The sequence below is a fragment of the Terrapene carolina genome, unplaced genomic scaffold (genome assembly GCF_002925995.2).
Source record: "Terrapene carolina triunguis isolate 2854851 unplaced genomic scaffold, T_m_triunguis-2.0 Scaffold242, whole genome shotgun sequence".
NCBI lineage: Eukaryota > Metazoa > Chordata > Testudines > Emydidae > Terrapene > Terrapene triunguis.
In genome coordinates this window covers 5,757,973-5,772,527 of record NW_020664593.1, presented here as the reverse complement: position 1 = coordinate 5,772,527, position 14,555 = coordinate 5,757,973, and the positions used below count along the sequence as shown (strand labels likewise).

General features: G+C 41.7%; 1 protein-coding gene across 1 annotated transcript in view; it reads right to left on the bottom strand.

Moving 5' to 3' along the window:
• Positions 1 to 14,555, bottom strand: part of ARHGAP31 (Rho GTPase activating protein 31) — an 85,242-nt gene that overhangs the window by 20,871 nt on the left and 49,816 nt on the right. Inside the window, exons 2-3 of the mRNA XM_026657396.2 lie at positions 4,222 to 4,324; positions 3,530 to 3,674 (exon numbers count right to left, since the gene is read on the bottom strand). Of these exons, the coding sequence (XP_026513181.1) occupies positions 3,530 to 3,674; positions 4,222 to 4,324 (248 nt within the window). The remainder of the gene's footprint in view (positions 1 to 3,529; positions 3,675 to 4,221; positions 4,325 to 14,555) is intronic.

The window sequence follows — 14,555 nt, the reverse complement described above, 5'->3', positions numbered from 1 at the left end:
ATCAAAATACATAATAAATAGCACATTTTATCTCTGAAGCAGACGACGTCTCAAAAATTGTAGACCAAAATTGTTATTTTTTGTTTCAATCCACCAGTGGAAGTACTGACCTATAAAAAAGACCCGTTTCCACCATTTCAGAGACAAGAAGCACAATAAATCCAACGCTTCTCGTGTGAGATTTCCAGGCCATTGGTTCTGACCAAAGATGGATCAGGAGAAGCATCCAAACATTTGGATGCAAATCTGAAACATCAGATATCAGCTAGGTTGCATGGCTGTAAATCAGTGCAGATTTTGGCTCATACATTTCATTTCTAGATTCTAGGAAAGGAAGCTGAAACAGACAGCAAGCAAATGCTGATTTGTGTGATGTCATGACTGACTCAGACCCAACAGCCATACTTCTCAGCCAACTGAGCTAGAAACCCATGGCATGGCTTACAAAACCAGGGGGGATCATCTTCAACATGTGGAATTATAGATTCAAAACAGCAAGAAGCAGAGGATACAGAATCCCAGGAAAAACCAACTGCTTTTATTTAATGTATTTTTTTCAAATGTAGCATTAATTACTGATTGTTTCACCTTTCACCTTGTGAATGGGAAGAAAAAATTGGAAGGAGACAGGGCGTTTCAGATGCACAGTCAAGGACACACATGATCTATTACCCTTCTACTCCACTGACCACACTGGATGTGCTCAGTTGGTACCCTGTTCCTCCTAGCCTCTGGCAAGCAAGTGGAGTAAAACTGAGGGAGGAAGAAGGTGTGTGGCCTTCTGTTATTGAATTGGTTTGATGGAGCAATCAGTCCCTTTACACTAGTGTTAGAAAGAGTCTGCCAGTGCCAGAGTCACCAACTTGATCAGAACTGGATTATGAGCTGGTGAAGGCCCAGAGCAGGAGGGAGTGTCATACTACAAAGATAAATATGCAGCAATGCCATGGCAGGGTCATCGCATATATAAACTTGATACCGTTGAAGCCGAAAGGCTAATCCCTCTCTGGTCATTAAGAATTTGCCTATCCTGAGACACTAATGTCTGAATCACTGTGGTGACTCAAAGCTGTGTCTATCCTTCCTCGGACACAGTGCTGAGTGAGGCAGACAGGGTAGGATTAGCAGGCATCCCTGCCTCCCACCCGCACACTGCTGTCTAGGCACTGGGGCACCCATCCTACATTCAACCAAACTCCCCATCTGGTGGTTTTCGCTAGACTCTGGGGAATAGTTTCTTTTTTTGGGGCTTCTGTTAGTATTTCTAGCCAAATGGGTTACTCACTGTAAGTAGCAATGCCTATAGTTAAGGCTGCCCAACAGTTCCCATTATAAGAACTAGAGCTCTACGAATAATGGATTTTTCCATGTGCTTGCAATTCTGACTTTTTTTTTTTTTAATTGTTTCGGGTCAACCTGAAGCCAACATTTTTCAAAATGTTCAGCAAATCAAAACGTTGAAAAAAATTGTTTCGGGTCAAACAAAATATTTCATTTGACCTGAAACAAAATGTTTCATTTTGATTTTGAGTGTTTTTTCACATTTTAATTTTTAAAAAATTAATGTGAAGGAAATTTCCAAACAAAAAGTCATTTAGAAATGAAAAAATGAGACATTTCCTTTAAAAAAATGTCATAATGAAACACTTTCACATTTGGATTTTTTTTATTATTTTACCCAAACAATTTGGCAAAACCAACACAAATTCACAAAATGTTCCAGTGTCACCCAATCTTGCATTTTTTGCCAAAAAAGGTTTTGGCTGAACAATTTCACACAGCTGTAATAAGAACCTGTTTTCAGCTGCTTTTAACTTTGCCAAATCTTAATCATCCCAGTCCTCCATCCCCTCTACTCCTTATCTCAGTCTCCTCCCTCACTAACCCCCAGACCCAGGTCCTCACCTCTTTGCATTCCCATCAGCCTTTTCCTCCTTCTTGTCCTCCTGCCTGGGCCCAGCAGTAAAAACACAAGAGAGACTATCTTCCTGCTCTCAGTTCCTATGTCGGGCATGATAGTTGTCCTTGGGCAGCCAGGAGCAGTAATTGCAGGGAAAGTCCTGTTCAGCCCCTGCAGCCCTTAGTTGGAGCATGCTCAATACAGATGGAACCTTTGGAGAATTTAGCTGCCAAACTCTAACAAGTCTCTAGTGAGCAAGTGCAAACTGAGATTGTTCAGAGACTTAAAACTTGGCCAACTTGCGCATATTTTCAAGGGGAAAACAAAAGGCTATTCTGTTCTATATAAATTCATATACCATGCTCATCACCATAGTATCTAACATTCCTGACACCAGGGTGATCCCCCTGCCAAATTTCTAGTCCCTGCTTCAAAGCTAAAGGGGGACACCAGAGCTTCTCAACGAAACAGTTGTAAGAATTTTTGAACATGGGCAATACGATGTATTTTTCCCTAATATCGTTCTGAGAAATGGCTGAACTGTTTTATCTGAAACTTTCTAAAAACATTCAATATGAAACAGACAGGCAGCATGGAAAATTTCAGCCAAAATGGTTAAAGATTGGCAAAGTTATAACCAAATGAATGCAGGGTTTTATAGTGGAAAGCATCAGGGCAACCTTAACTACAGGTGTTACTATCTGCACTGCCATAATAAAATATTATCTGTCATCAAATTGTCCAGCCCTTTTAGAAATCCAGCTATGGTCCCCAGCACAGACTTAGGGAGGCTCAGCAGCAAGGGTTATGATCTATTTTTCTGCCCCCAGCAGTCTGTTCCCAGACTCCTACTTGTATCCACACATAAACTATATTCGCTTTGCAAAATGGAGTTATTACTTTAAATGAGGTTACAGATTTCTGCTTGAACAGTTTCCACTTTCACCTGCTCTTTGTATCCAGGACATGATCATTATGGCCTGATTTTCCATGGCCCTCTACCTTGTGTCATAATATACACCAATGCAAACGAAGTGAAAGACACTAGCACATCAGCAAGATGTAGTATTTTACACCCACTGTGCACTCACTGTGAACAAGTGTAAATGACTGCACAGTGCATCAGACAATCAGGCCCTGTGTATTCACATGTTATAAAAATTACAAGCGAAGGACAGCAATGGAGGAAAGAATCAGAATTAGAATTAGGGAGGGAGGGAGGGAGGGAGGAAGGAAGGAAAGGTTCAATGAGACAAAGAGAAAAAGGGAAAGGAAAGTGACTAAGAGAAAGAATGAGAAAAAAACAGAACGAGAGAGGGAGATATGGAAGAGAAGGAGACAGTGTAACACAAAGATAGAGGGACAGAAATAGTGAAGAGAATGAGGGAAACGATGAATGAGGGAAACAAGGAAGGGACAGAGAGAAACAAAGAAAGTGAGAAAGAGAGAGACAGCAACAGACAAAATGAAAAGACAGAACAAGGGTGCATGAGCACTGATGGATGATCCCCCAACACACACACACACACACACCCCTGACACAGGGTCATCAGAGTGAGACTAAAACACAAACTACCTTTACCAAAACACATGTGCATGCCGGGCTGTGAACAAGAATAAAAGGCTCACCGTAAATTTCTTGTAGAGCTCATAAGTGAGGAGGGGGTTTGGCAGCTCCCTAAAGTACAACTTGCAGAGTGACCCCACACAGTGAATGTCCTGAAGGTAAACTTCCCTTGTCAGGTCTGGACATTGATCAGAGCCAAACTCCTGCCTGAAACAACACAGACAGAGACATAACAGCCTGGAAGAACAGGAGCTGGAAACAGTCCATGCCTAGTTGTCTGTCACAGACAGAGGGAAAAGAGAAATATGTTATAGTCTGGAAAGCAGAGATCTGCCTCTTTTACCTACAACCTGGCCCAGATCCTATCCTGAAGCTCAGGCTCCAGGTTCATTCATCTCTGGTTTCCCTCACACAGCTCCACTGATGGGTCCGAAAACTGACATACAGCGACTACCCTCTCCTGAGGTTGGATACTCCTGGGCTGCCCCTAAAGTACTCCGTTAATGGATCCAGAGGGGGGTGCTTTTGGGGGGACAAAAGTTAGTCTCCATAAAGTAGTGTGTTTGGTCTTTACCAGTGTTAGGAACTAAGGTTGTCTCTAAACCTGCTCTCCTCTGTAACAGGGTTGGGCCATGCTGCCCTCATTACACCACCGAGAAACCACATTCAACAAGTCTATGCCTGGACTAGCCCCACACAATGGTACTGAGCAATGCCACTGAACCCCCCTTTGCAGTCAGACCCCTGCCCTTACCTCAGCTTCTGTATGTTGGATGTCACTCCAGAGAGCCGGTAGATTCCATCCACAATGCCGTGGGTCTCAATGAACTCGGCACAGCTCCTCAGCACGTAAGGGACTAATAATGGAAAGGAAGATGAGGTCAGCAGTGACTAGGCAGAGAGAAGATCTTTCATGAGGGTCCTCAAGAAGACAATCCCATTAAATGGTGGCAGAGCCTCTCTGCAGTGACCAGGAAAGGATATTGTAATGGGTGAGATCAAGAATAGCAAAATAAAATCCTTTAAGTGGCCACAAATTGATTTACAGAGCTAGACAGCAGGTCGCACGACAGTTCTGCAGCAGCCATGGTCATCATCTGCTCTGACAATAATGGCCTGTAATCACAAAGGCTGCTCTAGCCATACCTTGAAATGCAAAAAAAGGCTTTTTCCAGAGGGGAAAGTGATTCAATCGTAACTGGGATCATGAAGTACCAGGAATCCTCCAAGCAAGCTGTTCTCATGAGATCTCCAGCCTAGCTGTGTTCATAGAATAATAGAATATCAGGGCTGGAAGGGACCTCAGGAGGTCATCTAGTCCAACCCCCTGCTCAAAACAGGACCAATCCCCAACTAAATCATCCCAGCCAGGGCTTTGTCAAGCCTGACCTTAAAAACCTCTAAGGAAGGAGATTCCACCACCTCCCTAGGTAACCCATTCCAGTGCTTCACCACCCTCCTAGTGAAATAGTGTTTCCTAATATCCAACCTAGACCACCCCCACTGCAACTTGAGACCATTGCTCCTTGTTCTGTCATCTGGTACCACTGAGAACAGTCTAGATCCATCCTCTTTGGAACCCCCTTTCAGGTAGTTGAAAGCAGTTGTGCCAACTGGTCTGATTAGTTTGGATAAAAATCAGAGAAGCATCTACTCTTGTGTGTGAGACTAGTGCCCAGTGACGAGGGCTTAGAAATACCTAGAGAGATCAGATTAGATGGAAATATAGGCCAGATCCTCAAATCGACATAGCTCCATGGGCTTCAAAAGAGCTCCACCAATTTATACCAGCTAAGGATTTAGAAAAGAGCCCAAACCACTAAATTCATATCCAGATCTGGAGTTCAAGTGTGTTTCAATCTGAAGTTTTGCTTCTCTCATTACACAAGTATAGGAGCCAGTCATCCTTTTGGTTCAGTTCCAATCCCCTGCTGCCCCCAGTGCACTCAGCTGGCAGAGTCCTTCCCTATTAAATGCAAATCACTACATTAATGCAGTGTGAAGGCTGCACAGTTATAATCCCAAGACAATCAGGAAATGTGGACGTTAAGGTTCCTCACAGCAGCATTAACTCGGCCACACTGTACGTCCCGTACACTCTGTAGGACAAACAGTAATAGATTAAGCTCTACATTTAACCAGAAAAGCAGGCATAGCCATTGCTGCAGTGCCACGAAGCGAGGCTAAGGGCTGAACCTTTCCTGGGTTCTAGTGGTTATAATATGCAGCAGTAAGGTCATACCAGCTGGGATTTTGACATTTAGGACCCACATCCAGCAGAACAAGGAGGGTCTGAATGTACACAACTAGTGCGGTTCCATTACACAATGGAGAAGGCATGCAGGAGCCTTCCTGGGGGGCTGTACCTCTTATGTGCCATGCGGCACAGCACCACTGGGGCTGTAACATGGAGCAGTGCATTGGGGAGGGACGGGAAGAGGTTATTGGATCCATTTCCTACACCAACCCACCAGTGCCGTTTTTTCTTGTCCTGGCCATTAAGGGAAAGGTTTTTGGTTTTTTCCTGGAGGATTTTGCTACTTAATGTAGCATGACACTTACATGTCCCCTCATGTCCACTCTCTCCCAGCAGTAGGATCCTGCTCAGGTCAGGCAGAGAGAATGTGTGGAGAGGTCATACGAGGAGTGGACATCTTTGCACTCCACTAAAAGTCTTAGCAGATGCCATGAGGTCAGTCAGAAGTGATTGTTCAACCTTTTATAATATTTTCATGCCTGTCCTTGCAAGCCAAGCCAAGCCAAGGCACCAGTCCTTAGTGAGGTCTCTGCCCATGCCAAGGATCAGGTTTCAAACTTCAGCCACTGTCACTGTATTCCCATTCAGAACACAATGGGCCAGATGTATTGGGGATAACTTTTTGTTTTAGAAAGCGGTGGAGGTAACCAGGGAGACAGACATTTTAGACTTGATTCTGACCAACAAGGAGGAGTCGGTAGAGAATCTGAAGATGGAAGGCAATTTGGATGAAAGTAGCCGTGAAATGATAGATTTCATGATTCTAAGGAAAGAAAGGAGTGACAACAGCAGAACAAGGACAATGGACTTCAAAAAAGCAGACTGTAACAGACTCAGAGAACTGGTAGGCACGGTCCCATGCGAAGAAAATCTGAGGGAAAAAGGAGTTCAAGGAGACCTGGCAGTTTCTCAAAGAGCCAATATTAAAGGTGCAACAGCAAACTATCCCAGTGCAAAGGAAAGATAGGAAGAATAGTGAGAAGCCAGCATGGCTCCCTCAGGAGCTCTTTAATGACCTGAAAATCAAAAAGGAATCCTATAAGAAATGGAAATGTGAACAAATTGCTAAGGGTGAGAACAAAAGAATAGCTCAAGCATTTAGGGACAACACCAGAAAGGCTAAGGCAAAAATGAGTTATACATAACAAGGGACATAAAAGGCAATAAGAACTGGTTCTTTAAATAATTTAGGAGCAAGAAAAGATGAAGGAAAGTATAGGTACTCCTCTTAGCGGGGAAGCAGAGCTAATAACTGATGATATCAAGAAGGATGAGGTGTTTAATGCCTATTTTACTTCAATCTTCACTAAAAAGGTTAATGGTGACCAGATACTCAACATAATTAATATTAACAACCACCAGGAAGGAATGCAACCAAAACAGAAAAAGAACGGAACTTCGATATTTGGAAAGATACTGGAACAAACTACTAAACTCCTAGAGGACAACAGAGTTATAAGTAATAGCCAACATGGATTTGTCAAGAACAAATCATGGCAAACCAACCTAATTTCCTTCTTTGTCAGGGTTATTGTCCTGTTGAATGGGGGAAGCTGTAGATGTGATATATCTTGATTTTAGTAAGGCTTTTGACACTGTCCCACATGACATTCTCATTACCAAACTAGGGAAATGTGGTCTAAATGAAATTACTATAAAATGGACACAAAATGGTTTTAAAGACCATACTCAAAGAGTAGTTATCAATGGTTCGCTGTCAAAGTGGGGGGCTATATCTACTGAGGTACTGCAGGGGTCTGTCCTGGATCCAGTGCTATTCAATATTTTCATTAATGACTTGCATAATGGACTGGAAAGTATGCTTATAAAATTCACAAATAACACCAAGGTAGGAGTGGTTTCAAGCACTTTGGAGGACATGATTAGAATTCAAAGTGACCTTGACAAATTGGAGAATTGGTCTGAAATCAACAAGATGAAATTCAATAAAGGTAAGTGCAAAATACTACACAGTCAGGAAGAAAAAAATCACATTCACAGCTACAAAATGGGGAATAACCAGCTAGGCAGTAGTACTACTGAAAAGAGATTATAGTGGATCACAAATTGAATATGAGTCAACAACGTGAGGCAGTTTCTAAAAAAGCTAATAACATTCTGGGGTGTATTAACAGGAGTGTCGTACATAAAACATGGGAGGTAATTGTCCCCAATCTACTTGGCCTGGTGAGGCCTCAGCCGAAGCACTGCGTCCAGTTCTGGGTGCCGCACTTTAGGAAAGATGTTTACAAATTGGAGGTAGTCCAGAGAAGAGCAACAAAAATGATACAAAAAGAACAGGAGTACTTGTGGCACCTTAGAGACTAACAAATTTATTAGAGCATAAGCTTTCGTGGGCTACAACCCATCCGAAAAAGTGGGTTGTAGCCCATGAAAGCTTATGCTCTAATAAATTTGTTAGTCTCTAAGGTGCCACAAGTACTCCTGTTCTTTTTGCGGATACAGACTAACACGGCTGCTACTCTGAAAAATGATACAAGGTTTAGAAAACCTGACCTATGAGGAAAGGTTAATAAAACAGGGTATGTTTAGTCTTGAGAAAAGAAGGCTGATGGAAAGCCTGATAACAGTCTTCAAATATGGTAAGGGCTGTTCTAGAGAGGATGGTGATCAATTGTTCTCTATGGCCACTGAAGGTAGGACAAGAAGTAATAGGCTTAATCTGCGGCAAGTGAGATTTAGGTCAGATATTAAGAAAAACTTTCTAACTATGAGGGTAGTTAAGCACTGGAATAGGTTTCCCAAGGAGGTTGTGGAATCCCTGTCACTGGAGGTTTTTCAGAATAGGTTGGACAAACACCTGTCAGGGATGGTCCAGGTTTACATGGTCCTTCCTCAGTGCAGGGGGCTGGACTAGATGAGCTCTTGAGGTCCCTTCCAGCCCTACATTTCTATGGTTTGGTGCTCCTGGCTAAGCGGCTCACTGAGGTTTCCTCAGCAGAACGGAATCTTCAGGTGGTGTTGAGCCAGCTTTATGCCACCTCTATTACTAACCCACCCCCACCCCCACCCCCAGGGTAAAAGATGGGGCCAAGAGAAAGAAAGCATGGCCAGAGCACTGTTACACTCTAGCAATCCCCAGCTGCAGGAATGGCCCCTTAAGGCTGTTCAAAGTTGCTCTGCAAGACCAGCAGCCTGAGGATCAGACTGCCCCAAAGGTGACTAACAGCAACCCTGGTGGCTCCCCACACCTCTCAACTGCACTGGGTACAAGAGAGTCTGGCCTAATGTGGTTAGATTTGTTTATTTGACCATTTTTGCAATGGGAAAGATTAATTTTATTCAAATTTTCATAACTCAAAAATGGGGAAGAAAAGGGTTTTCCTCAAACTCTCCTCCTCCTCCTCATAATCTAATACACCTCTGGGGATGGCACCTAGTATGAAAAAATTCAGCCCAAATGTTGAGTGTTATGAAAGGTTGTGAACATGCTGGAATACAACTATCCCAAGCTATATATGTACTGGGTGCTCACGGGCATCTCCTTTCATATGTGTTCATTTGGCAGTGTAAAAATGGCACCCATCATTTCAGCAGCACATGAGCAAGTCGTGCAAATTAAACCAGGAAGACAGCATAACCGCTTGTCACCCCTCCCTCTGCTTGTTTCACAGATCCCATCCCTCCTTAGCCTACCTACAGTCTCCCTAAGCTATCCCCTTGTCAAAAGCCAGGGTACAGAAAGGCTTTGTGACATGGCTTGATAATCAACAGGTTTAAGCTGTGTCAGAACTGTCTCTATAGCACTCAGCTGGGAAGCCCTCCCTATAGAATTATTTCTATGTGGAGTTTCACCTGGGTGATTACAACAATGACCCCAATGGTGATTCATTGCAGCACCCACTGCAGACATTTGGGGAATTCTTGACCTTTAGTCTCCCGTGCCTTAGCTTGGGAAGGCCCTCTTTGCACATCCCTATTGCTCTCTGCTTGCTTCCACACAAATGCACACAAATGGGGGGAGGGATAGGTCAGTGGTTTGAGCATTGGCCTGCTAAATCCAGGCTTGTGAGTTCAATCCTTGAGGGGGCCATTTAGGGATCTGGGGAAAAAGTCTGTCTGAGGAGTGGTCCTGCTTTGAGCAGGGGGTTGGACTAGATGACCTCCTGAGGTCCCTTCCAACCCTGATATTCTATGATTCTATGAACCCCAGCAATGCATAGATCTCATATATCTGCCAGCAATTACTCTGAAAGTCACATGATCCAAACCGAGTAACTCTCCTCTCTGGAAATTTCAAATTTGTCCTGTGTCTTTACAGCACTATACTGTCTCACTATCCAATACTGGATCAAACTCAAGGACCTTGTGCTGATTAAAGACCCACAAGAGGATGGGTCAGGACTAACCCAGAGATGTGACTTCTGTCTCTGTGGCCTTTGCCTGTCGTAATAGCTGTGCTCATTAGAAACCATGAAACTGTCTACAAAACAGGCAAGATGCATGGCAGCAAGAGACAGAACTTTCTCAGCAGCAGCTACACAACTCCATCCTGAAGGATTAATTCAAACAGGAATTATTCTAGTTCAAACAGAAATTATTTCAATAAAATTTTATGACCTGTGCCATGCAGGAAGTCACACTAGATAGTCAGACACGTCCCTTCTAGCCTTCAAAACTATGAATCTATGGTTCTTCCATGATGTCACTGCCTTCAAGATGAAATGTGAGACTCATCCTTTCACAGTAACAGCATCCTCCTCCCAGCAACGGCAACTACACTAATAAATCACGTGGAAGGACACTGATGGGAAGAGAGGAAAGAAGAAAGCTTCTCCCACCCCTTTTCTGAAAAGCCAAATGTTCCTTTGGGACATGCCCCTGGAGAGGAGAGAGAAAAACATTTCCATCTCTGAGTACAACCCATAGCTGCTTATCTGTAACGTGGTTAAGCACTCAGACACTGTGATGAGGAGCATAATATGAATGATTAGCTGGAAAGACAAACTAAATAGAATTCTCCCCTCCCCCAATCACCCTTGCCTGTTTAGATTGTCAGCTCTTTCTAACAGTGACTGTGTGTGCCTAACGCAATGAGGCTTCAGTCTTGGTTGAGGCCTCGAGGAGAGACTCTGATATAAAATACAAATAATACTAAAAGATAGACAGATCCATGTTAATTTCAAATTTATTTTGGGGGGAAGGTGGGTGAATCACTGTTTCATCATCATCCTCCTTCCCACACCAGCAGGTGCATAAGGCAGAAGTCAAACAGCACCTATCATGGGCTCATATTTCTAGGTCTTTTATATTCAGATGTAATAATGCCACTTTATCCACTATTGTGCTTTGGAGACTGCTTCTAGACCAGCCTCTCCATCTCTTGCTATGGGGTTGCTAAAGAAATGCTTGTTTAGGCAGCCTATTATCGGACATTCTTAAAAGGTGTCCCAAATATGTCCACCTCTTCTTTTGTACTGCTTGTATTGTTGTAGATAGTTGTGCCCATTCTAGGACCTCTTCATTACTTATTTTAACTATCTATTTTACTTTGAGTATTCTGTGCAGGCACGTGCATTGACAGAAGTTTAGTTTGCATTGAATGGATGGATTATTTTTCAATGACTCTGCTCCGTATAGAAGGACACTTAGGACATTGCTTCTAAAGTTCTTGAGTTTGGTGTTTTTGCTAATCACAGAGGAGATCCATATGATTACATATTTGAAATACAGCACCCGCTTTACCTATTCTGGACTTCATATCAAACATGCACTCATCAGTATTATGAATGATGCTACTCATATAAATACATTCATTGAGGATTTTCGAGGCTTCACCTTCCAAGTAGATAAAATCATCGGTAGGTAAATTAATTTTCATAATTTCCATCTTTGATTTATTGATAAGAAGACCTACTTGCTTGGCAGAATTTGCAAGACCAAATGTCTTTCACTGAACATCTTCAACTGAATTATTTATAAGACAGATGTAATCTGCAAAGTCAAAGTCTCCAAGCTCGCCATCTATCCATGCAATGCCAGTTTCCATGCTGACAGTCCGTCGCATAACAAAATCAACAGTGACTCACACCAATGTTAACATTAAACTAGTCAGTGAGCTCCTGGTTTATCTTTACTGTATATTGAGTATTCTGATACAAATTTTTAATAATGTGAATTATTTTGTTGGGGATTCCATAGATTCATACTGTCTGCCACAGTGTCTCTCAGTCAACACTATCAAATGCTTTTTAGAAATCCACAAAATTCAGAACTAGTGTTTGCCACAAGGAATAGGACAAATTAATGAGAGACAAATTAATTGAGTAAACTGTAAAGAATGTTAAAAACCCACACAAAAACCCAGTTACTAGCATCTAGATGGCTCAGTAATATGGTCTATGCCTTAAAACACCTTAGTCAGACAGTGTGAAGGATAAACAGATATAAGAAAAAAGATACCAGAAATTCAAGAGTCATTTACAAGTGATTAATTTGACCTCAGGGGGAAAAACTAGTTTAAAAAAAGTTTTTTTCATCTGCTGAGCCTGGGATTTGCATGGAATAAATTGGGGAAAGAGGCCTCAGGCAGATGAGAGAATCTCTTACCTACCAGTGTGGATAAAAGTCAGTGAAGCTGGGAATGAGTGACAGGGGATGGATCACTTAATGATTACCTATTCTGTTCATTCCCTCTGGGGCATCTGGCACTGGTCACTGTTGGAAAACAGGATACTTGGCTAGATGGACCTTTGGTCTGACCCAGTAGGGCCATTCTTATGTTCTTATTTTTTTAAAAAAATAAATAAATAAAATCAGATTTTTTTTATTTAAATCGGATTTTTTGGATAAAATGTTTTTTGAGGAAAAAACCTATCTAAAGATCATTTTAATTAAGGTACATTATAGTTCAAAGATATCTCATCATGGACTAGGGATTATAAATTCTAATTCTAATGAGACAATATACCGTATTCATGTAAGGTTTAAGAAAAGTTTTGTAAATGAGTTCCAATAGTTCATGGATTAGGGACCCAATTTTATGGGGCTCCAGGGGCTTCTGTATAGATTATTTAGGTTAATCTTTCTATCTACCCAATGGGACTCAGTGCTCAGTCTGGAAGATACCATCAGAAATGCTTAGTTTTGCAGTTCTCAAACTGTGGATTTGTGTCTTCAGAGATAACATGCTTGTTAACAGCAAAAATGTTTTAAAATAAATAAATAAATAAATAAATAATATATAGAGGTGAGAAATAACAGACCTCAACCCTATTGTCCCTCTGCAAATTTGTGTACACAGAGTCAATCCCTTACCTCTCTCTAAAAGTGCAAAGTTTCAAAAAGTTTAAAGAATAGAAGATTGTTGGGGTGGAGTAGATCTGGACAAGAAGAAGTCTGAAGACAAATGTGAGACGGGAGGGACAGGCAGTAGAAACAAAAGTGAAACTGAGCAGCATATTCCAGAAGTCTTGAGGTCCTTCTGAGTATAGCCTTCATTGATTTGAGATCTACCATACCATTCTTTCACTAGAAGGGAAAACCTATAATGGCAGTAGGCCGTAAAAGAGACCCAGTTTGAGAATATTTTAATGAAGTTCTTCTACCTGTGGGTAAGACAGGCATGCGTGCAAAATGCAAACAGTGCAACAAACAAATGCAAGGCCTGGTTGCCAGAATGAAACAACATCATGTGTTCCTTCTCAGGAGGAAGCTGTGCTGAAGATGATGAAAGGAACATGTCTGAACATGCAGGATCTTCAGGTTGGTAAACTTTTTTATTTCATACTTCTTTATTGAGGACTGCCTGTCTTCCTTATGGACTATTCTTGAATTCTCATGTTTGAGCAAAAAATATAGTTGTTACTCTATGGTACTACCATTTTAGATGCAGTTGTGATAAAAAATAAATAGCTGAAATAGGCAGATCTCCCTTTTACAATTTCACCTTTGAAGTAGTACTGAGTGTCAGTGAATGCAATAAGTAATACTAAATGAGCAGTATGGTAATAATAATTAAATAACTGCATTGACTTATTTTGTTTAGGAGACTCCATCCTCAACATACAGGATTCTGAAGACTATCCACCTTCAAGATCACCATCATTTTCTATAGTTTCAGAGTTATCTGCCAATTATAGTGTTTCAGTCACATCATGTATGTCAGCCACAGAATATCACCTGTAGCAAAAAGAAAAAAGAAATCTCCATCATCCAGAAACAACCATAGATAAGTTTGTGATAAGAACCAGCAGATTACAAAGAGGTAATTGATGAAAAAATTGTGCTGTTTGTTTATGCAACAAACTCTCCTTTCCGTATGATTGAGAACCCACACTTCATTAACATGGTTTAGTCATTAAGACTGGGATACAGTCCACCCAATAGAGCAGATGTTGCAGGCAAATTGCTGGATAAAGTGTAAGAGAAATTGAGCAGTGTGCAAAAGGTCTAGAGGGTAAAATTGTTAACCTGAGTCTTGATGGGTGGAGCAATGTCCACAATGATCCTGTTGTATGTGCTTGTGTGACAACAGAAGAAGGGAATGTCTTCCTTACAGAAACAATTGATAGATCAGGAAATGCACACACAGCAGAATACCTACAAGAAGTAGCAGTAAAAGCTATAACAAACTGTGAAAAAAATTCAAATGTCTAGTATGCAGCTTGGTCACAGACAATGCTGCAAATGTATCCAAGATGAGAAGAAATTATTTAGAAGAGAGTGAAGGGCGTCCCAAGCAAATAACATGCAGTTGCAGTGCTCATTTGATGCACCTCCTAGCCAAAGACTTCAGTGTTCCAGAAATAAAGGCTAATCTTGTTGAAATTGCAAAATACTTCCGTAACAACCACTTTGCAACAGCTGCT